Below are 12,526 nucleotides of genomic sequence, written 5' to 3' on the forward strand. Positions count from 1 at the left end.
ATATAATTTTTTTAACATTAAAATGTATTATTTTTAATAATATCATAATTTTATATTTTTTAATTATTCTAAATGAATATTTTATCAAATACTAATTAAAGTCATTCTTCCATTTGCTTTTACTAATCTATTTTTTAACTATTATATAAAATTAAAATCGTATTAATAAATTTAATATTAAAGTTAATTTGGCTTTTTATTATTTAGAGTATTTTTCAATCAATAATTTTATACTCTTTATTTTTTTCCAATTTTATTTTAAATTTTAATTTAGTACTCAAAGGTAGTAAAATTCCGTTGATACTGAAATAAAGTTACAAAAAGGTCCATAGGGTAGAATAAGTAAAATAATGTGATACTCACATTGCAAGATCCAAATGAAATAACTTAGGATCTAAAATGTTTATCTTTCTCTTTCTCGCCGTCTATTATATTATCTATTCTATCTATTCTATTATATAAACATTGAATTTTCACCTTTAATAATAGAATCAACGTAGTATACTTCTGCTTTATTTTGTTTAACTCATTAAAGTTAATTCATTATGATGAATTAATTATATCAACTAATTGATTTGAATAGATATTTAAGTATCACACAATTTAAAATTATGTATATTAATTATTTGATTTAATTTTTATGATATATAAATTTAAGGAATAAATTAAAATAAGATAATTTATTACTTATTTAAATTGAATACAACAAATATAAATTAATTTAGTTAAAAATTTACAATTTTCTAATCTTCTATACGTAAAAATGACAAAACAAAATTATAAAAATAATCTTTTTATCACTTTTGCTATTTTAATTTTATTTTCTTTGCTTTTTTTATGTATAATTTTATTTTATATTAACTTTGTTTATTTAATAATAAAATATACTCATATTAATTCTATCATATAATAATATATTTTTCTCCTATATTAATCAAAAAATTTTAATAGTTATTAACTACATCTAATAGAATGACTGAGAAGTGAGAACTACGAAAAGTTAACCCATGTTCAAAATGCTGAAACAAAGAAAAGAACATAGTGGATATATGATTAGAGAAAAAAGTATAATAATAACAAAATATACTAAAACTGAATTTTTTTCTCCGACTAATAAAAGTAAGGTGTTAATTCCTCGTGAATTCATTTTTTCTCCAAAATGAAATCACTATTTTCTTCTCTAAATTTATTTTAGAAAAATATATTTATTATAATTATATTACAATTAACATTTAACGAATAATACATAATTATACTAATTTAGAAAAATATTTTTATTATAATTATATAAAATCAATATTTAATACATTATCAACTAATAAAAGTGAGGTATCAATTCCTTATGAATTCATTTTCCCTCCAAAATGAAAGTACTATTATCTCTTCTAAATTTATTTTAGAAAATATCTTTATTATAATTATAGTACAATATTACAATTAGCATTTAAAATATCTTTATTATAATTATATTACAATATTACAATTAGTATTTAATGAATAATGCATAATTATAATAATTTAGAAAAATAAAATAAAGTCCAGTAATTTATCTTCTGACTACACACGTGTATAGAATAACTTTTAAGAAAGAGTCATGTATAATAAATACGGTCGATTATTGTAAAACTGTATACTAATATTGATATAATATTATTTCAGGTATATATTTTACAGATATCAAAGAAAAGTGTTGAGTTATTTTTTAGTAGATTTAAATTATTTATTGTTTATTAGAACATTTTGCGCATTAAAATTCTCTAATAATTTATTATTTATTTTGAGCTAATTTTGATATATTCTTATTTGGCAGTAAAACAACATATAAAAATTTATTGGTGGGTCTAAGTATTATTAAGTTATTTATGGTCACATTGAGTATATATGTTTGATTTATTGAAGAAAGTAGATTACTAAAACCAATTAATAACTATTTTCGAGTTAATATATTTAACATTAGCTTAAAAAAATAAATAATACATAACATGTTTTATTTTTATTAATCAAATTATTATAATTTAAATTAGTCTTAATAAAATAATTTAAAATTATAATTTCAATCTTATCACGTGCATAGCACGGGTTAATACACTTGTAGTTTCTTAAAACCAAGTTTTTATGAATAAGTATTTAAACATTTCCCTAAATCCATTCAAATCTATCCAATTGGATCATTTTACTGGGATAATCCTATTCTAATAATATTAGATGGGAAAAAATAAATTAAATAATATATATTTATACATAAATATAAAATTACTGATTTACCATCTAATTTTTTTTTTTGTGTAGATATAAGATTTGTGTTAAGAGACTTAGATATACATGTTATTACCTACCTATCCATACTATTTTTATTTTAACTTAATCTCCATAAAATATTATTGTGGTTTTCCTTGTAGACCTATACATATATAGTATAGGTTAACAAATAGAATATTCTATATTCAATCATTTTCATAGAATGATTGAAGAAAAAATTTGGTAAATTCATTTACTCAAAAGTCAAACGTAAAAAAAAATACCAACAGATTCTTCAAGAAAACCAGCTATAAAATAAATGAATCTGTACTCCTTGCTACTATTTTAAGGATATTTAATTTGTTTCTTACTTGAGGTAAAAGAAGTTAAATTAACAATTTAAAAACCTTGTTGGATCTTAGCTTTTCATGATTAAAAATAGATTACTAAAAAATTCAACTTATTGACTATTAGTTTGGACATATAATTATATATATTACCATGAGACATATCATAGTTATCATCATCATCATCATCATTATTCCTTCAATCCCTCACATTGTTCTTCATCACCATCATTTAGTTTTAAAGAAGAAAAAAAAAATGGCTCTAACTATTCTTCCCACATTTCCTTTCATTGAGTACTATGCCATATGCACATCATCATTTTTCTTAGATGATTATTGTGCTTGTATATGTTAGCTATATTTTTTATCTACGTGTAACTAAAATTCTTCACATGATCCCAACCAAATTTAATTTTAATTTTTCAATTAGAACAAATAGCTAGAAAGAGGGAAAAAATGGAGAATAGTTCAATGAAAATTGGAGTCATGACTGTTTTTGCTGTTTCTGGAAGCATGGTTCTTTTGATTCATCAAGTTCATAAGCATATGCTCAAGAATTTCATGGAGAAATTTGAAGTCGAAATTTGTGGTTACACACCACATGATGAGCATAAAAGCTTGGATGGTATGTATATTATCATTTGTTAATTAATTTTGGTTTAATTATTTGGTTGTTCCTGTAGTTTTATCAAAATTATCATTAGATTTTTATATTTTTTTACACTATTTTTAATTATTTTTAATGTAAAAAATATTAAAGTTAACCGAATATTTTTTTATAAATTGAAAATATCTACAATTAAAAACTTAATTAGATGTTTAGCTATATTTTTTTAGAGACATATTTGATTAATTTTAACGTTTTTTACGTAAAAAAACTTAATTACAAAATTAAAAGTAGTGTTGAGATCTAATTGAAAAAATATATATATAAGAGTTTAATTATAAATTTAGTAAAATTATAAGAACCAACGGAATAATTAAACTATGATGAGTGTTAGAGTAGGGGCCAGTAAGTTTTGTGATTTATAACTATCATTAATATTTTTAATGGTATAAAATTATATCTAATGATGTAGGATTGTTCATTTTTCTTTTGTTAAATACTGAACAAATTTTAATAAAATTGTTTGTCTTCTAGACTTTTTCATAAAGTATTAATTTTCCATCAATTATTCTCTTATTGTCTTTTTTTTCTTTAATTAATATCTTATATAGTTGAAAAGAATAAATTAAATCAAATTAAATTATTTCTCTTATGTTAATTTATGTGTAGAATCACAGAAGAAACATCAAATAAAGAAGAAGGTGCGGTTCGCTGAGTATGTGTTGGTATTTCCAATAGAAAAGACACAACATATTATGAAGGATGACAAGGTTTTAGTTGGAGAAAGGGTTCAAAAATGTGGGTGTCAGGAATTGAAAGATATCATGCCATTTACTAATAATATGTATAGGGGAATTTTGAAACATAGGAATTGATTATGGTTGCGGTTGTTAATATATTATTAATTCTTTTATTCTTTTACGAGTGATTTTTGTTATATTCAATAATTGTTCTTTAACTTTTTTTTATTTATAAAAATTTGTCAATAGTTATTTTCTTTACATATAAATTCCTTTTTCCCAATAAGTAACAAAGTCAAGCTCAAGAGAGTAGAATAAGACGAAATAAATATATATACATAAAATAACAACATTTATTTAGAAAAAAAAAAAGTAATTCAAGAAGATCTTGCCTTCAACATCTTAAAGAACCTAGAGTCATTCTATTAAATTTTTACTCACCTCATAATAATTAAGTTTCAAATACATAGTTTTGTAAGATCAATTTAATTTGAATTATTCCCGATGAATTATAGATCAAATAACATAGTTTTTTCATACTTATCTTAGAGGTCGTGGGTTCGAGTCTCCCAACTCTCAAACACTTGTTTAAATAGACCAGTGAGTTACTCAATTTTTTTTTGTTTTTTTGTTTTGTTTAAATGGACTAGTGAGCTACCCAATTTTTTTTTTTGTCGGTTGTTATTTTGGAGAGGGTGCATAATGCCGTGTGAGCTAAGGTTCATTGGCGCCGAGCTACCCAATTTAATTTACTTTATTTTGTTTTCTTTTGGACCTTAGTTCTCCAATAATACTACACAGGCCTAAGCCCACAAAAAAAATTATAAAAACAACCCAGAAAAATAGAGAAGGACATGATCAAGGTCAAACTTGAAAACAATGGAGACCAAAAAAAAAAAAATCGATAATCAATCATAATGTTTTTTATTTGACCTATTTATCTAAAGTCAATGATCATCCTGTATTTTTCTAATAATTTAAATCACGAAAATTTCAAATTGAACTCCCAATCCATTTTCTTTTTGCTATAAATGCAAGTTGGAAAATAAATGGAGTGACTGATGAGAGCAGACTCATAGGACAGTTGAAGTTAGACCAAAAAAAAGGGCACAAATTAAACAAGAAAATAGTCAACATACACCATATTAGATAGAATTTTAATTTAATTTTTAAAAATTTAAAATCTTTTAATATTATAATTTTAAATAAATTAATCAATTTTACAAAATTATATTAAAATAACGATTTTACGATTTAAATATTATTATAATTTTATGTTTTACATATTTAATTTATTTTTTTAATTTCACTAAAACTTCAACTTTTTCTATCTTGGTCAACTGTTCTTATCTAATACAAATTATAATGCTGTTTTGTTTAGTGCCCACTTATGCTTCCTATGTGCTCGTCATTGATATATAGAAAACTAGAAATCTATAAGGTGCAGAGAGACAGAGATGGAAAGACTGAGATTGAGAGACAAAGATTAAGAGACAGAGATTGAAATAAATTTTAGTATTCTGTTTGGTGCAAAGTGAGAGACAGAAATTGAAACAACAATAAAATTCTAATTTAATTTGCATAAAGGATAAAATTGGAATTAATTAATTGAAATGAGGATATTTTAGGTATAAAATGTTATTAAAATTTCAGTCTCCGTCTCTAAAAATTTCAGTCCCTGTGTCTCTACTTTTTGGAGGTACTAAAATACTGAAATTTTAGAGACAGAAACAGAAATTTTAGTACCAATCTCTAAGTCAACAAACATGATACTGTGTCTCAGTCTCCTAATCTCTGTCCCAGTACTTCAAAACAAACGCTACCTAAGTAATAACTGTTAAGCCTAATTAATATCTCCTAATCAATGGTTTATTTTGTCCTTCCAAACACTATCAACTAATCATCTATCTACATATACATTAAACTTCAAATTTGATTGATTAACAATATAAATCAATATTTTATACACTTTTAAGAAGCATTAGAAAAATTATGGCCTAGGATAAATTCTATATATATAAGTATATAACACCTGGTAGTAAAAGTTTGTTGAAAATATTTTTTTATGAGAAATTTTTTTTTCATAAAAAAGAATGTATAAAATATCTCATTAATTATTTAGCATAACTTCCAAATTTTAATAAATTAAAATAACCTTTTATGAAATATTATTCTCTCCTTCAAATAATAATAATAATAAAACAACATATTCAAGTTGGGGATGCCTTATTTATTAAAAAAAAAAAACGTTGGGTGCCTTGTCAAATATTCTACTATTTGAAGAATATTGAAAAGTTAGACATACACCACTGAACTTATGCACATATATGAATTACGTAACTCAAATAAATAAGAATAATTTTCAATTGCAAAATTATTCATTAATCGGCACTGATACTTTAGTTCGAAAGTATTTTCACGAATCTTATACGTATATAGAGGTAGCAAAAAAGTTTCAATTAGAATTAAGCAAAAAATGTCTCAATCATATCTTATACGAATCTTATACTAATATTGAATTTCATATATTATTATTATTATTATTATTATTATTATTATTATTATTATTTGAGAAAAAGATTGTTGTATTTCGTTGCTATTTCTAATTTTGTAAAATTTTTAAAATAATCAAATCATATATTTCTATGAACATAGTAATATATAAACATAAATATTTATATAATATTATAGAAATAATATTACACTAATAATAATGAACTAGAAATCTAGAATTAATTTATAAAACAATCCGCTAATGAGTTATAGTTCAAATGACATATTTTTCTCTCTATACTTATCTAAGAGATCGCGGATTCAAATCTTCCTAGCTTTAATAATTAAAAAAAATATATAAAACAATACCAATAACAACTTTTATATACGTAATACAATTTCTAACCATGCATATATTTCTCAATTACAACTTCAAATTTGAAGTTTATGTACTTTGTAGGATTATAAACAAATAAAAAAGATTTGTATGTACTAAAAATCAATTATTAAATTAATTTTTATGTATTTATATATTTTTTATTAAATAATCAACAATTAGAATAATTAAATTTATTATAATAAAATAATTAAATTTATTATAAATAAAATTAATTAGTTATTTATTAGAAATTTAATTATTTTATTATAATAAATTTAATTATTCTAATTGTTGATTAATGCCTTTTTTTCATAATAAATAAATAAATAAAAGGCAGTCCTAGCTTTGAGGTATTGGATAGGAACAAATAAAAGAGAAAAGCCAAACTAAATTAAGGGACACGTAATCTTTGATCTCATCTTTAAGGGTTCCAAGGCCCTACATGGCTACATGGAACACCACTTATTCTCAAACTTAAAACTCCATTACTTAATTTAATTAATTAGTAGTTCTTATCAACCACATGCGTTTTTTGCAAATATGGAAGTTGTGCAATTTGAATTCTCCTAATCTTTTGATTAATTGGCATAAGTAATAGTATCTATGAAAATTTGATACCATATGGAATTCGAATTTGGTCTTTTCTCTACACACGGAATAATATATATGATGATAATGATGATGTTGACACCCATTATTATTTCATATTTTCCATATTAAATTTATTATTTTAATTTTTTGTGTGTGATTAATTGCTATGTACTCATGCGTGTAAAGTGATGATTACACAAGTTGTCGACATTGGATATCAAATATAAAAATATAAATTGAAAAACTCTCACACCCAACTACCCAAGTTGATTTTTCTGTGTCACAACACTTATTAGTTGATTATTGTATTTTATTTAATTAATCATTTTGTAAAGAATCGATAGTGGAATATCTTTTGTCATTTAACCACAAGGCCTATAATATAATGTAGTCTTTAGTATGAAAATTTTTTTCCAAAAATTGATAGTAATATAAAACTGGAAAAAAATATTGAATAGTAATATTGTAATACACGTTAAAATAAAACTGAAAAAATTATTGTGTAAGGTTAAAAAGAAGAATATAATTGTAATTAAATTAAACTACAAAAACAAAAAACAAAAAAACTAATGTCATGTATGTGTGGCTAAAGTCCAAATATGTGTTCTGTAATATCCGTCACTAAAAATCCGTCACTATCTGCAATCTAGAAACTTAAATACAGAACCCTCTTAGCTGCCATTACGTGTGCTTGGTTTAAGGCCATGTCCTAATCCAAGATTAATTACACCTAATTAAATAACTTATAATTAAACAAACCCAACAAAAAAAAAATCAATTTCATAAAAAATAATAATAACTCTACTATTATTGAATAATCAAATTTCTTACATTAATATAATTAGAACTTTTTATAAACAACAAATAAGTATTTATATATGATGATTTATTTTTAGTATATATAAAAAAACTCAACTAAGAAACACCATAATAGAAATTACCTTAACTGTCAAGAGATTAAAAAAAATAAAAAATCTATTTTTTTTTTTTCTAAAAAAGGGTCATTAACTCCTTATTAGCTGCCTCATCAAGATCCTAAATACCGATCAAATTAGTGGTTATGTTTTTTTTTCAACTATATATAAACACTTCTCAAATATTAATTTTTCTAAATCCATTTCCTCTTTTCCAATCCTCAAAGAGACAAACACCTTTTGTCTCCCTCTACAATTAAATAATTCTCCTCCTCTCTTGCTCCATAGCCATGGATGAAGCTTAGGTCAATGATCGATCTCTAACATAGAGAGAGATCGATTTCAATTTTCTTCAACCAAATTTACAATATTTTCCACACCCCATTATTTTTATTCTTCCAATTCAGAAAAAAGTTTCAATCTTTTTTGTTGGGTGTGTCAAAATTTGATCAATCATATAAAGGGTTGAAGAAGGCATTGAACTAAGAAAAAAAGTACCAAAATCCAAAACCCCATCATTTCCTTCCCCCAAGAAGCTTCTCTCTCCTTGTTTTCCGTTACATAACGGTTATACAAGGTAGTTAAAGTTAGTTACAAGTTAGTTACAATCATATTTATATTTTGTTATGTCCAATATGATTGTTCTCAGGCAAACATCCTTTAATAATCATCGGCACCGGCGACAGCAGCAGCTCATCCATGGCGGCCAAGGCGGTTCCAAGAAGTCCGCCGGGACAAAGATCGGAGAGGTGATCGGCGGCGCAACCGCCGTGTGTTGCTGTTTTCCCATTGGTTTGGCCAACGTTGTGTTCCTTGCTATTTACAAGGTCCCGGCTGGTCTCTGCAGACAGGCGCTGGAGAAAAGAAAGCAGCGCCGTCGACTGAGACAAGCCAGAAAAGAAGGGTTGTACCCTCCAAATCGTTGCTATAGCTACGCCTTAGACGAAGAATTTGGAGGTAAATTTTTCGGCCGCGGCGGCGGTGGTGAAGAGGATGTAGCTAAGAAATTGAAAGATGAGAAGTTGGAAGAAGAAATGATAGACAAAGAGGTTATGGAGCTTGAGAAGGAGATGTGGGAAACATTTTATGGCACTGGGTTTTGGAGAAGTTGTTCTAAAAGAGATAATTCATCATCACAAGGTTTTATTAGCATTGTTTCTGGTCCTAATGCTCAAGTTCATGATGCTAAATATTGTACAGAATTTATCTAGTGGTGAGATTTATATTTATCAATTTTCTCTAGCTAATTTATATTTATTATTTTCTGATCTTTATTCTATAATAAAAAATTATCTTAAAATAGCAATTTTTTGTCTTTTTAATATTACCATTATTTTAACGAGTAAAAAAAGTAAAAATAATGTATTTGATAAACGAAATATATATAGAGAGAACAATTTAGAGATTATGACTAGCATAATTTTTGTAGATACATTAATTCTTTTGATGAACTCAGGTTGAGCACTCTATTAAAGTATAAACCTTAATTTAGAATGAAAAATTTATAATCCAAAATTCAAATTAAACATGATTGTTGTCTTCATCAAGTAGATATGATTTTTCTAAAGGAAGGTTGCATGGAGAATTTAAATTTGTGTATAGGTTTGGTTTATTATTTTAATTTCTCAAGTAATATACTATATAAGTGTGGTTTCTAGGCATTGATCATGATGATTTTGCTTGTTTTGGGGATTCTCCATTGTTATTCAATATTCACTCTATTAATTATTGATGTACTCTGTAGTGTAATTAAGATCCTAATGCAATAATTATATATACTTCTCAGATAAGCTATTAGATTTAAGGGTCATCAATTACTTAGCTTTTTTCTATTAAACTTTGTACCTTCATCATTGACAATTGAATAATAGAGGGAACTTTGTCACATTAAGAAAGCGTTTTTGACTACTAATGCTAAATTTATTGGTATATTCTAAACAAAAATAAAAATTATTAGATGATTTAATAAATTTTACTAAATTATTATTTAATAATTTTTAATTATCAATCTCACATGAAAATAACTTTACGTAAATTTTTATCCTAAACAAAATGTGAAGAAAATTAAACGAAAAAATAGATAATAAGATTCTCTTCTGCTATATGTGGATCAAGAAGATTTCATGTGTTGACTTTGTTTACCAATATGCAATTTTTTTCATTCTAATTAAGATATGTTAAAGCTAATTATAAGGGAGAAGAGATGAAATATTAAGTATTAACACTATTATTATATTGTCCATGGCTTGTTGGATTGTCTATAATAGGAATTGTCCGTACAGATATATCTTTTCCATATTGGAATTTATGCCACTTCTTATTCATTGCTTTTGTAGAGAGAATCATCAAGAAAATATGCAAATTCTTCTTGATTAAACATTTATACTCTTTTTCTTATATGCCACTTGATGGCTCCTAGCATTGATATTATTTTATTTTTCTTTTGGTTAAGAACCACAATAAAGCAAAACAAATAGTTTAATTTACGATTATGACCTCATTTTTATTCATTTTTTTATATTAAGTAAGGAACAGTATATATAATTCCGCTAAGAAGACAATAAAAAATTTTAATAATGTATACAATGAATTAGTTATTTAGTCCAATAAAAATAAATAATAAAAATTATTCTTATTTAATTATTTCACATCAAATTTTAAATTTTAAATTTTCAGATTTCAAATTTCTAGTTTTCAAAAAATCCAATTAGTTATTTCAAAAAAAATAATTATCTCAAATCCTAATTTACCAAAACATTTCACTCCAATACCTTTTTCTTTCTCAACCGGCTGCCACCCCCACCTTCATCAATAATCATCCCACTTCATCCCTAGTAAAAATAATCATCAACTTAAGGATAAAAATAATCATCTCCATACCTAATGAATTGAACATCCAACATATTTTAATTATATATAACTAAATTCAATCCAATCAAAATAATCATCCATATAGGAATTAAAATAATCATCGGTATACCTACTAAAATGACCATCATAAACTGACCATTGACATAGAAGAAGAAGGAGATGAATGAACAGAAGAAGCAATCACCATAATCAAACTAGTTGCAGGGGAGGCTGCACGGCCGGCGGCGAGTGGACAGCGCGAAAGAGACTGTCCGGAGTTGGTGCGGCGCGGACGTTCGCAAAAAGGCTAGGCGGTGGAGGCTGGACGTATGAAAACGTCACATTAGTATGTTCCCTATGTGACACGAATGAAGACGTCAGAGGGTGAAACAATGCCAGTTGGGGGACAGGCTTTTCCGATTGGAACATTCAGGACTGCACGAACGACACAATCTTCGCGACGGTGCGCACGGCAGCGTTTCCCGAAACTATATGCGATAACGGCTGTTGTAGGTGGCGGCGCGGCACTGTTGATAGAAGATGAGACTGGGCGAGAAGCAATTTAATTCAAATGAGAGAGAGAGATGCAATTTTGCATTGTTCACTGTTTTGAATCCTTATTTGGGTTGTATTTCAAATTGAAAATAAATAATAATTAATTAATTTAATTATTATTTAATAACCTTTAATAAGATCAAGTTTATTATTTAGAAAATGGTACCATTTTTACTTTTTTTTTTCAAATCGCATTAGCATTCATCTATATTATAAAATAATTAAAAAAAAGGTTGTGAAGTGAAGTTAGGTTAATAGTTTTAATACATTTTTTTAATTCTAACAATTGAAATGGAACTTAAAATGTGAACAATACATCAATCGTCCATATGTATATTGAAAATTTACATTTTATGTGGAAAAAGACTCTATTATCATATCACAAATCATGTTTTTCAAAAATTTTCAATGATTAAATAGAAAACATAAATGTTTTTACATCTAATGATACGTGCACGCAATTAGTCAACTAATAATAATAAGTAACATTTTCCTTTTCTGATACTCTTAATATCAAGTTTAATTTGAGTTATTCTTATGATAAAAATAAGCAACCACAATTTTTTTAAGCAAAATAGTAAGATATTATCTAGTTGACAAAAGAAAAGGCAATTTTAGAGTTGTTTTAGAGTGTTAAAAAAATGGAAGTGTGCTTTAAAGGATAGCAAAATAAATACAAGAAAAATCATATTATTTACACACAAAAAATTATTGATTAATTAGTTATACTGTGTATTGAAATATATATTTGGTGCCTCATAAAAAAATTTATTATACTACGAGAAATAAATATTTATTTATTATAAATTTAA

General features: G+C 25.2%; 2 protein-coding genes across 2 annotated transcripts; both read left to right on the top strand.

The window, feature by feature from the left end:
* The first annotated feature begins 2,788 nt into the window (after positions 1 to 2,788).
* LOC107476132 (uncharacterized) lies at positions 2,789 to 4,072 on the top strand. Its single transcript, XM_021134601.2, has 2 exons — positions 2,789 to 3,210; positions 3,862 to 4,072. The coding sequence occupies exons 1-2, from the start codon at positions 3,042 to 3,044 to the stop codon at positions 4,065 to 4,067; spliced, it is 375 nt and encodes a 124-aa protein (XP_020990260.1). The 5' UTR covers positions 2,789 to 3,041; the 3' UTR covers positions 4,068 to 4,072.
* Positions 4,073 to 8,944: 4,872 nt separating this feature from the next.
* LOC107476110 (uncharacterized) lies at positions 8,945 to 9,520 on the top strand. Its single transcript, XM_016095858.1, has one exon. The coding sequence runs from the start codon at positions 8,945 to 8,947 to the stop codon at positions 9,518 to 9,520; it is 576 nt and encodes a 191-aa protein (XP_015951344.1).
* The last annotated feature ends 3,006 nt before the right edge of the window (positions 9,521 to 12,526 follow it).

This window comes from Arachis duranensis, chromosome 2 (genome assembly GCF_000817695.3).
Source record: "Arachis duranensis cultivar V14167 chromosome 2, aradu.V14167.gnm2.J7QH, whole genome shotgun sequence".
Classification (NCBI taxonomy): domain Eukaryota; kingdom Viridiplantae; phylum Streptophyta; class Magnoliopsida; order Fabales; family Fabaceae; genus Arachis; species Arachis duranensis.